The 12362-nt window shown below is 45.2% G+C and overlaps 1 protein-coding gene across 1 annotated transcript in view; it reads right to left on the minus strand.

The window, feature by feature from the left end:
- Nucleotides 1-12362, minus strand: part of Prcc (proline rich mitotic checkpoint control factor) — a 32972-nt gene extending 20610 nt beyond the window's left edge. Inside the window, exon 1 of the mRNA XM_008853326.3 lies at nucleotides 11628-12362. Within this exon, the coding sequence (XP_008851548.1) occupies nucleotides 11628-12089 (462 nt within the window). The 5' untranslated portion in view covers nucleotides 12090-12362. The remainder of the gene's footprint in view (nucleotides 1-11627) is intronic.

The following is a 12362-nucleotide window of genomic DNA, read 5'->3' on the forward strand; positions in this document are numbered from 1 at the left end:
AAGGTATGATCTACTGCCTGCCAGATACCATTGTTCCTATCTGGGAAGACAGGCAAATCATGCCTGGGAAGACCTGGGGAGAGAAAAGGCCAATGGTGTAGCCTAGCCCCTAGACTCAACAGGACTAGGCCACACTGAAAACAACTGAGCTTTTTGTCAGGCATCAATTAACCCAGCATTCAGAAGGCAGAGGCAGACAGATCTTTCTGAGTTCAAGACCAGTCTGGTCTACACAGCAAGTTCCAGGCTAGCTAGGGCTACACAGTGAGACCATGTTTCAAAACAAAAGAAATCTGAGCTTTTATTAATGCTCAGTACAGTTCCTTAGCATCTTTAAGTTGAGGAAAGATGCAAAGCACATGAATAGTAAGATAAATTTATTTATTTATTTATTTATTTTGGTCTTTTTGAGACAGGGTCTCCTTGTAGCCCCAGCTGGCCTGGCATTCACTATGTAGACCAGGCAGGCCTCTGCCTTTGCCTCCTGAGTGCTTGGATTAAAGGTACGTGCTACCATATCCAGCTTAGAGGTTTTAAATTTTTTTAAATAACTACTTTCAGGACTGGAGAGATAGCTCAGCAATTAAGAACACTTGCTGTTCTAGAAAAAACACAGATTCTGTTCCCAGCACCCTCTTGGTGACTCCCTTGTAACTTTAGTCCCGGGGGATCAAATGCCCTCTTATGACTTCTGCAGGCATGGTATGGGTGCACTTACATACATGTAGGCAAAACACTAATACACATCAAAATAAATAAAACAAAAAAATATATTTTTAAATTATTTCCCAGAGCCAGAGAGGTGGCTCAGTGGATAAAAGTACATGCCATGCAAGCCTGGCAACTTGAGTTCAATCCCTGGAACCCACATAAAAAAACAGACGCAGTGGCACACACATGTAATCTCAGCACTTATACAGCAAGATGGGAGATGGAGACACAAGATAATTGGCCAGAAGTTCACAGGCCAACTAACCTGGAGTATGCAATGCAGAGGCCAAAGCAAGAGGCCCTGCCTCAACAAGGTGGAAGGAGAGAACTGACTCCCCAAAGTTGTCCTCTGACTTCCACATGTGCTCACACTGACACATACATACACATACAAATAACTTTTTAAAAACTTTATTTATTATTATTGTGGAAGGCACACATGCTGTAACAACCTGTAACTCTAGCTTCATGGGATCTGATGCCCACTTCTACCCTCCATGGGCACTGTACTCATGTGCACATACCCACACTCAGACACATATACATAATTAAAAATAAAATGTCTTTTAAATAAGTAAATAAATAAAATAAAGAATTTAAAACTACTTCCCAAATAAATAAGACCACCACCACCAACAACAACAAATTACTTCCCGAAACAGGTTTCCCATGGTCTTGGTCTCAGCATCTGTAAGTACAGGTGATAAAACGGGGATCTAAGGTTTCATGCATCTCCAAGGTTCTCTAAGAGTTCAAATCCTTGGTCTGCCTTTCTCAAGACTCTTGTATCTCATAAGTTCCTTATGAATTTGCACGCTACAAGTACCTTTCAATCACAATGACTGAGAATTCGCCATATGTAAGTCACTGCTAAGTACTGCAGTTAAGGTTTCTCGTAACTGTCATGGATGGGGCTTGGGCAGCAAGAGTGCCGGACACTCATCTCCAGAGATATAACCTGGATCATTTGCTGTAATGTGCTGTGATTTCCTGTGTCATGCTCACAAAGAACTTGGAAGTCAATAAGCATGTCAGGTACACAAATAACTGTAATAAGAGAGGACAGCATCAGCTGTGGTTCAAGTACCCCTCAATGAGTACAGCCATTATGGGAAACTAGCAGCTTCTGTGTGTGTGCTTTTTGAGACAGGTCTCACTATATAACCTTGGCTGACCTGGAACTCACCATGTAGACCAGTCTGGCCTCACACTTGCAGCAATCCTCCTGACTCTGTGTCCCGAGTGCTGAGATTACAGTGCACACCATCACACCTGGCCAGAGGCTTCTTATAAAATTAAAAATCAAGGCTGAAAGTGGAGGTCAGTGGTAGTGCACATGATCAGCATCCATGTTCCCTGAAGCAGCATCACCCACAAATAGGCAAATTATATAATCAACTTGAGTGCCCATCAACAGCTCCCATTGTAAAATGCCCTCCCTTCATAAATGTGCCAAAGTTCTCTGCCCTCTCCAGGTGTCCAAACAATTCTTGACTGGGGCTCACCCAAATAGGGAATTAATACCATATATTTGGGGTTTTTTTGTTTTTTGTTTTTTAAGTCTTTTTGAGACAGGGTCTCCCTGTAGCCCCAGCTGTCCTGGAACTCACTATGTAGACCAGGCTGACCTTGAACTCACAGAGATCCGCCTGCCTCTGCCTCCCAAGTGCTGGGATCAAAGGCATGCGCCCCGCACCCCGGCTGGGGTTTTTTGTTTTTTGTTTTTGAGACAGGGTCTCCCTGTGGCCCCAGCTGGTCTGGAATACACCTCAATCTTATAAAGATCCACCTGCAGGCCGGGCATGGTGGTGCATGCCTTTAATCTCAGCACTCAGGAGGCAGAGGCAGGCAGATCTCTCTGAGTTCAAGGCCAGCTGGTCTTGAGTTCCAGGCCAGCTGGGGCTACAGAGAGACCCTGTCTCAAAAAGAACAAAAATAAATACATACATACATACATACATATCCACCTGCTTCTGCCTCCTGAGTGCTGGGATTAAAGGCAAGCACCACCATGCCCAGACTTTTAACATGTTTTTTGCTTTGCTTTATGTATAAAGAATTAACTCTTTAGTGACTGATAGTACAGTATGTACAGCATTGTCAGCCTTTTCCAGGGTTGACTGATATTTTGGTTTTATAATCATCAGTGCTAGGGCCTAGGTATGGATCAGTTGGTAGAGTGCTTGCCTAGCATGCAGTAAGTTCTCGATGTGATTCTCAGCACTCAATTTTTAAAAATAGGCATGGTAGCGTGAGTCTTTTAGTAATCTTAGCATTCAGAAAGTAGAGGCAGGAGCATCAGAAGTTCAAGGTCATCCCTGGCTACTCAGTGAATTTAAGGCCAGCCTGTGGCTACACATGAGACACTGTCTCAAACAAAAACAAAAACAAAAGCAAAAAAACAATCACCAATGCTAAGAGTGCAGCTTCATATAAACATGTAATACAAAAGGGAAGTATGTTTAGGGTCATTTCAGAAGTTATTAAAAATTCTGTTCTAGGGGCAGGAGAGATGGCTTAGGGGTTAAGAGCACTGACTGCTCTTGCAGACAACCTAGGTTGGATTCCCAGCACCCACATGATGGCTAACAACCATCAGTAACTATAGTTCCAAGGGAGCCAATGCCCTCTCCTGACCTCCACAGGCACTGCATGACTTGGTTGCACTTACATACATGCAGCAATACACTCATACACACAAAATAAAAATAAATAAATAAAATATTAAAATATTAAAATAAATAGCCCAGGCTGGTCATAAACTCACTATGTAGCCAAGGATGCCCTTGGATTCCTCCTGATCCTCCTACCCCCACTTCCCAAGTTCTATGATTACAGGGTGTAATACCATACCTGGCTTTAATAATTTAAAAAAAAAAAATTGGGTTGGAGAGATGGCTCAGTGGTTAAGAGCACATCTGTTCTTCTGGAGGACCCAAGTTCAATTCTCAGCAACCATATCACGTAGCTCACAACCATCTGTAACTCCAATTCCTGGGGGATCCAACACCTCTGGCTTTTGTGGATACCTGTATTTACATGTACACATACACCTACACAGACACACACATATATACATAATTGAAATTTTTTTCAAAAGAATATAAAATAATTAGCTGGGCATGGTGGTGCATGCCTTTAATCCCAGCACTTAGGAGGCAGAGGCAAGTAGATCTCTGTGAGTTCAAGGCCAGCCTGGTCTACATAGTGAGTTCCAGGCCAGCGGGGGCTACAGGGAGACCCTTTCTCAAAAAAACCAAAAAAAAAAAAAAAAAGATATTATAAAGACATTTATTTAATTTATTTAGTTATTTCCCCCCCCTATGGACTTGGGGATCAGAACTCAGGTCCTCATACTTGCAAAACAAATACTTTACTCATTGAGATGTTCCCAGCCCTATTTTTTTATTTTTGAGACAGAGACTCATTATGTAGCCCTTGGCTGGCCGGGAACTCGCTGTGTAGACCAGGCTGGCCTTGAACTTACAGAAATCTGCTTGCTTCTGTTTCCTGAGTGCTTGGATTAAAGGTGTGTGCCACTACACCCAGCCTACTCCACACTCTCTTACTCACTGCATACTGACTAGTTGTGGGCCTCTGTGTTAATCACTGCAAGAAAAAACTCTGATGAGGGTTGAAAGATGCATTAATTTACGGATATAGTGATAAGTCATTAGGAGTTGGTTTAGAACTATGTCCATTTAGCAGAATAATAGCTGTAGGTTCTCCCCTGAGGTCTATGACCTGTCTAGTCACAGGTTCTTAGCCCCAATAATAGTCAGGTATGGGCTCCATATAGTAGAGTGGACCTTAAATCCAATCAGAAAGTGGTTGACAGCTCCCATAACATTCATGCCATTGCATGGCTGGGCATATCTTGTCAGGCCAGTTGTTATTATAGCTTGTAGGGTCCATAGCTGGGTAAAGTTGATGATTACCTTTCTCCTCTGGTAGCATGATAGCATTTTCCAGCACTATAAAATCAAGCCAGTAGAAATGAAGTTTCCAGGTCAGTACCAGCTTCATTTTTTCCATGTTGTATGACTCAAGTATGTGGTGTCAGCAATAGGGTCTTACCATCAAGTTCTGGAGGGTAACCAAGAACAGTGGCAATAGCCTCTAATGTCTGGGAGTCTACAGGACCCCACTAATTTATTTGGATTATTTTTCTATTTATGTATGTCTGTGTGAGAGAATGCCATATTGTGTATGAATGCCCTTGAAGATCACAGAGGGTGTTGGATTCCTTGGAGCTAGATTTACAGGTAGTTATGAGCTACCTGACACGATACTGGGAACCAAGTTTGGTTCCTCGGGAAGAGCAGAAAGCACTTTTTACCACTGAGCCATTACTTTGGTTTGTAATCAGTTCCTTATTTGGGGGTGAGTAGATGTTTGTTCACATCTCCCCTAGAATAGGGTCACACAACATGGTCACATAACTCACTAGAAGCCAGCCTGGGCTAAATAGTGAATTGCAGGCCAGCCTGAACTACTGAATGAGACTTTGTCTCAAATTAGAGAGTCAGGCATAGTGCCACATACCTTCATCCTAGCACTCAGGAGGCAGATGTAGATGGATCTTTATAAGTCCAAGTCTATATAGTGAGCCAGCCAGGAGTACACAATAAAACCATCTTTTTTTTTTTTTTTTCCCAAAAGTACTGCTATATTTCTTTTTGGCCTCACAAAAACCTGAACCTCAATAGCCACCACTGTCCTCTCTAGCTGCCAAAAGTGACAAGATACACACACCCAGAGACTGCTGAGCAAGAACGGAAACAGACATGTTCCATTAGGCAAGGTCCGGTGGGATCTGCTAATCTATCAGTGCCTCACTCCCCACGGCAGCCTCCCTCTTATCTTTCAAGCTCTGGTTCTGAGACTCTCCAAAAAGCAATCACTAACAGGGCCAGAAGCCAAGGAGGAAATCAGGGTTCAAGAACAGACACCCCACCCTTCCAGACTGCAAATAAATTCGACTACTATTACCCCATTAGCTAGATTCATCCACTTCTTTAACTGTTTGGTCTCAAGTGTCTTCTGCTTTTATCTGCTCTTCAGTTAGGATTTTTCTCTCTATTTTTGCATTCCTTGTTTATGTTGCTTTCTGGTTCCTGCCTCAGCTTTCTCTTTAACTTTTCAGTAGGTACCAAAACAAAGCAAAGCACATTTAAGTTCAAAGACAATCATGTGATTTGGGGCAAATCCTCTATGTTCTCTAAACCCTTTTCCTTCTAGGTAGAGATAAAAGTCCAGAACAGAGCAGGGAGTGGAGATCCACGCCTGTAATCTCAGTACTTGAGAGGTGGCAGCAGGAGGGACAAGAGTTCAAGATCACCCTTGACTGCATTGGGAGTTGATGCCAACCCAAGCTATATGAGACCTTGTTGTTGCCGTTTGTGGGAGGGAGGTGGTGAGGAAGCTCAGCACAGTGCCACACATCCAGCAGGTACCCCATAAACATCAGCACAGCTTTGACTCTAAAATTTCCGCTTGCAACAGAAAATGAGAGAAAATTCTTATAGAAGACTTGCTCTCCTAAATTTGTCTTTTTCAGGGTCTGCAACCCCTGGGCTTATGAAATTAACCAACGTTGTCTGATCAAAGCAAGAAAAGGAGCAAGAAGAACAAGAATAGTGAAAAAAAAAAAAAAGAAACAATTATCCATGCTATTGATCATTTCCTAATTCCTCATTAAGTCAAAAGCTGAGTGAAGCCAGGTATGGTGGTACACACCTTTAATCCCAGCAGAAAGCTGCTGAGGCAGGTGAATCTCTGTGGGATCAGGTCAGCCTGGTCCACATGGCTAGTTCCTGGCCAGCTGGAGCTACAGGGAGTTCCTAACTCAAAAAACAAAAAACAAAAAAAAAAAGGAAAATTAAAAAGCCAGGTGTGGTGGCACATGCCTTTAATCCCAACACTCAGGAGTCAGCCTTGTTCACATAGCGAGTTTCCAGGCCAGCTGGAGCTACAGGGAGACCCTGTCTCAAAAAGCCAAAAAAAACAAAAGGTGAAGCTATAGGCATGAGTAAAACCCTAAAGACCCTATCTCAAACACACACACACACACACACACACACACACACACACGCGCATACACACACACACACATACACACACACAAACACACACACACACATACACACACACAAACACACACACACACACACACACACACACACACACGCATGCACGCACACACAGAGGAGGAAGAGGAGGAGGAAGATGAAGAAGGGAGGAAGGAGAGGAGGGGGAGGAGGGAGAAGAGGAAGAGGGGGAAGGGGAGGAGGAATTGATGGTGATCAAGGAAAAGGAAAGTTGACTGGGGCTGACTTTGAAATGTACCTCTGCTCATTGCTTCCCTTGACTGCAGATAACTGGATAACCACCAACTCATATAGAATCAGTTCTCCCTTCTGGAAGACCAGAATGGGGACTACATTACAGTTCCATCTGAGCTAATTATAAAGGGAAATAAAAAACAAGATGGTGCAACAAAGGCAAAGTAAGAAACAGGAGAAAGGGGTCTGCAGAGAGAATGAACATGTGAGGAGCAGCTGTGTGGCCCCAAATGACCCTGGCTCCTCACACCAGACCCTTTCTGTGGTACTGCAGTCTTTTTGATACTTTACCATTTAGTCAACTCAAAGACAACTTCAATACTTGCAATTAATGAATGCTAACAGAACTCCAATCTGCTCTGGCTCCTGGCATCAAGTTGAAGATGGATCAGCCTTGAAACCTGTCCCTTACTCATGACAGTCAGTCCTTGGACATGTCACTTCCTAAAGATGCACCAATACACCGTTTCCCTCCAGTCCTGCTATCACCACCGCCACTGAATCCCACCTCTGTGACAGACTCTGGCTCAGTCCTTCCAGGCTCTTCTCTAGCCCAGAATGAAGGACAAAGCCCTCAGGATGCAGCCAAGGCTCAATGTCATCACCCCAGCTCACCACTGTCCCCCAAGTACTCTGCCACAGCACTTACCTTGAGACTCCACAGAATCTGTCTCTCCCATGCCTAGGCCTGTGAACAAAGCTCCTACCCACTCTCCCCTCACTGACTGCTTCCCACTTATCCTCAATCTTAGTGAACATCTCTGCTTCCTAGAAGCATCTCTAGCTCCCCAGATTGGATCAGAACCTGTGAGGGATACTCCCAAGACACCAGCTTTATTATGGCTCTTGTCTGACTTGACAGAAAATCCATATTATCTGTCTCCCTTCAGGTTGAGCCTGTCACGTTCCCATGTACTCAGCTCCAGGTACAAAGAAGCAACCCAGCACTGTGTGAGTCAAGAGAGCCCAAGAGCACTGGGAAAACCAAAACACAAATTTAAAAAATGAGAGTGAACTGCTACTTTAGCACCAAACTCTGAAGGGTAATTTTTTAAGGAAATGAACTTACTCCCACAAATGTGCACTGAGGCCTACTAGATGCACAACGTGATGCACAACATGATGTTCAGAACCAGAGCTCTTAGAACTGGAGGAGGCACAGCTCTCACAGCTCTCTAAAGACAAGCCACATTCACCTGAACACCTTCAATATTCTTTGATTGCTTTTCCCCATGAGTTATGTTCAAAGAACAAAACTATAATCTGAATACAAGAGAACTGGGGATCAACCAGCTAAAGACTGACATTTCGATGGACTGCAAACACCTCACACCTCAGAAACCCAGTGCAGCCTAACTACAAAGGATAGGAGTCAATAGTCCTTAGTTCTCTGACACTTCCACCAATGCACCAATGTAAATGGAAGATTCCACTGCCTTTACCGCAAATCTTTTCTTTTTTCTTCTTCGGTTATCTGAGGCAGGGTCTTGTTTTGTTGTCCTGCTGGTTATGTGGGGGGGGGGGCCTCAAATCTGTGCTGGGCTTACAAGAATGCACCACCAAGCCCATCAATTTTTTTTTAATTTCATGCAACTAGAAATGAGCGTTTCCATGGCAGCCACTGAAGAGAGAAATATACTGGCTTAAAGCCCCATGTCCTCACTCACTCCCCAAACAGCACAATTAGGCTAAGATAAAGTCGGGGTGGGGGGATGACAGGAAGCAAGTTATGCTTCTCTTCCATTCATGGATCCCCTTTCTTTATCCCGTTTGACTAAATCAAGACCAAGCTCATTTCAGTGGGATTACAGAAGGCTTTTAGGGATCCTAGGCTAAGAAATGACAGGCTCAGGTAAGAATGGTGAGATGATATGGAAGCTTTGAAGCAGACATGGAAAGAGACTCTGATCTCCTTTGAAAAAGAATTCATTTGAGTTCACTCACTCAGTAGAAAATGAAATTTCAGAGTCCTCAATATGCCCTAGTCACTGTTGTAACCACTAGGGATATAGAAGTGAATTAAGGAAGCAACCCCTGCCTTCATGGAGTTTATATACTAGTGGAGCGAGAAAAGCCAATGATAAATATGTAAGATGGTAGTTAAGGGGCTGGAGTGATGGCTCAGTGATTAAGAGCACTTACTGCTCTTCCAGCGGACCCCAGTCCAGTTCCCAGCACCCATATGAGGGCTAACACCTCCTTGACTCCAGTTACAGGGCATCTGATGCCCTCTTCTGGCTTCATGAACACCCGATACACACTTACATACATGCAAGCAAAACATGCATACACATAAAAAATTTAAAGAGAGAGAGAGAGAGAGAGATGGTGGTTAAGTGCTACAGAGAAAAAGCAGGGCCAGGTGTGGTAGCACACACCTTTGATCCCAGCACTCCAGCAAAAGTAGGAAGATCTCTGAGTTTGTAGCCAGTGTGATCTACATACTGAGTTCCAGGTCAGTCGAGGATACATAGTAGGACCCTGTCTTTTTTAAAATAAAAAAATTTTAAAAAGTGGGGCTGGAGAAATGGCTCAGCATTTAAAAGCACTAGATGCTCTTGCAGAGGAGCCGGGTTCAAATCCCAGCACCCACATGGTGGCTAACAACTGACCATAACTCCAGTTTGAGGGGATCCGACGCCCTCTTCTGACCTCCATGGGCATTGCACCACAAAGGTGCACTTACATACATGCAGGCAATATGCTCATATACATAAAATAAAAATAATAAATTTTTTTTAAAAAGCAACGGCTGGGTAGTGGCAGGTGACAGGAAACTGCAATTTAACCAGGTAGGCTAGGGACATGCTCACTGACAAATTGCCTTTTTTTTGAGTATTTATTATTTTTATTTTCTGCAAATGTGTGTATTGCCTGTGTAAGTGCACCTGTGTCGTGCAGTGCCTGTGGAGGTCAGAAGAGGGTGTCAGATCTCCTGGAACTTGAGTTATGGGTGGTTGTTGGCTGCCATGTGGGTGCTGGGAATCAAACCTGGGTCCTCTGCAAGAGCAGCCAGTTCTCTTAACTGCTGAGCCATCTCTCCAGTTCACAACATGGCCTTTTATGCCAAGACTTGACAAGGTGGGGAGAGAACACTGGAACATCTGGTGGAAGAAACTGAAAAACTGTAAGAATAAAAAACAGAAGTGGCCTTGACAGCACTGGAAAGCTAAAGAAAAGCAAGGGTTCATCAAAGTGGAGCCTAAGACAGATCAGCTGACTTCTCAGAAGACAGAAAGCAAAGAACTCTTAAACACTTCCTTCCCTAGGCCTACTGTCTCCTTTATCCTGGAAGCCCTCACTTCTGAAGAGGCTGTGTCTTTTTCTGCTCAAACATCTAGAAACAACATAAGCTTGGCTGCTTCATCTAGAAATAATACCCTAATACCCAAAATCACCTAGGCTTGACGATACCTAATGGTGAAACTGAGGTTCATACAGACCCAATTCTTAATCTCCAATCTCTTCTTTACCAGGTAAGATTTTGCATGCTGAATTCTTGTTTCATATCTGTAAAATAGTATCTTGGGGCTGGAGAAGTAGTTCAGTTGTTTATCTAGCATGCACAAAGCTCTAGGTTAGACACCCGACATCCCATGAACCAAGCATGATGATGTTCACCTCTAATTCTAGTACACAGAGGTGGATGCAGGAGGATGTGAAGTTCAAAGCTAGCCTTGACTACAAAGTAAATTTGAAGTCAGCCTGGGCTACCCAGCCCTGGTGGCACAGCCCGTAATCCTAGCTATTCATGAGACTGAAGCAGAAGAATCTAAAGTTCAAGGTCAACCCAACAAGGCCCTTTCTCAAAATAAAAAGTGGAAATAGGGCTGGGGATGTAGGCCAGTGTAAGAATGCTTACCTAGCATGTGTGAAGCCATGGATTCAACCCCTGGTACAGGAGGGGAAAAGGATGTTATCACAATTTCAAAAGACAGGGATAGTGTAAAATACTTTTAATCCAGTACCTAGGAGACTGAGGCAGGAGGATCACAAGTTGTAGCCCAGCATGGCTGGCTACACAGTGAGTTCAAGGCCAGTCCAGGCTGCATAGTGAGATTTTTGTCTCTAAATAAATATTCCATTTCTTTGCTAACTCCCCTCAAAAACAGTCAAGAATCATATCCTTTCCCTCTTCCAGGCTTGATTTTAGGGCTGGGGCAAAGGAGAAGGCTGGTCCTCAGTGTTTCCAAGGGCCCAAAAGTCCTGTCAGATGTCACTACAAGTGCCATACTTTATCCTGTTCTCAATAAGGGAAGAGGGGAAGGGGCCTTCCTGAGATGAAGATGCCAAAAAAGAAAGAAGGGTTGTTATGCCTGGGCCTCCACCTGTCAGTCCCAGGGATGCCCTGCGGTTCTTCCGCAGGCGAAGCCCACGTTCCAGAACCCCCGCATGGCCAATACCTAACTCCCCAAAGTTGACAACTTCAGCTGAATTAGCCGCCCTGTAAGAGGATTCTAGTAGCCTTCAATCAACGGATGCGTTTATAAGGGCCCCACTGTGGCCACTAGTCCCTCCCACACCTTAACTCAAACCCCATTGTAGTTTGGGATGCCTTCCCTAGATACTCACATCTCCCTTATGCAGCTCAGGCGCTGCGATCCTCACCGGCTCTGTTCTCTTCTTTGGCTTGGGAAGCCCCAAGGGGGGTCCGACAACGCCCACAGCAGCGGGGAGACTGAGACCAGGGCTCTGGGACGACTGCAGCCCCAGCGCCTCCCCAACTCCCACCGCTTCAGCAGGGTTAACTCCTGGAGGTGGGGGGAAGCCCCCCAGGCCGAAGGGCAAAGGCGGGGGTGGCTGCAGCCTGGGGTCTCCAGTGGGTGGGGGCAGCAACAGCGGCGGGGGAAAGGCTGGGGCCAGCATCTGGGGGGGCGGGGGTAGCATGGCCGGACCCTTGGGTGCGGGGAGAGAAGCGAACAGGCCTCCTAAAGTAGGCCCAGGTGTAGGAGCCGCCACATCCTCTTCCTCTGGCTCTGGCTCCGGCTCATCCGGCTCACTCTCATCGCTGCTGGCATAAGCAACCAGAGACATGGCGCCTCCCGCCTTTGGGACGCCCTTGCCGGCAGAGTAGGCCTACTTGAGACCGGGGATGCCCGCGGCCTAGTAGGCCCCGCAACTAGGCAGGGCGGGGAACCGGAAAGCTCCCCCTGTTCCGTACTCTAGAACTATTCCCGACAGGAGTCCATGGCCACGGTTGATGTCCACCGAAAAAGAATTCCTTCTTCACTTGAGCGCCTAGTCCCAGGCAACTACACACAGTTAATGGCCGCCAAGTCACTCCGCCTCCTACTCGCCTCACAAACT

This window comes from Nannospalax galili, unplaced genomic scaffold, assembly GCF_000622305.1.
Source record: "Nannospalax galili isolate Female #2095 unplaced genomic scaffold, S.galili_v1.0 scaffold591, whole genome shotgun sequence".
Classification (NCBI taxonomy): Eukaryota; Metazoa; Chordata; class Mammalia; order Rodentia; family Spalacidae; genus Nannospalax; species Nannospalax galili.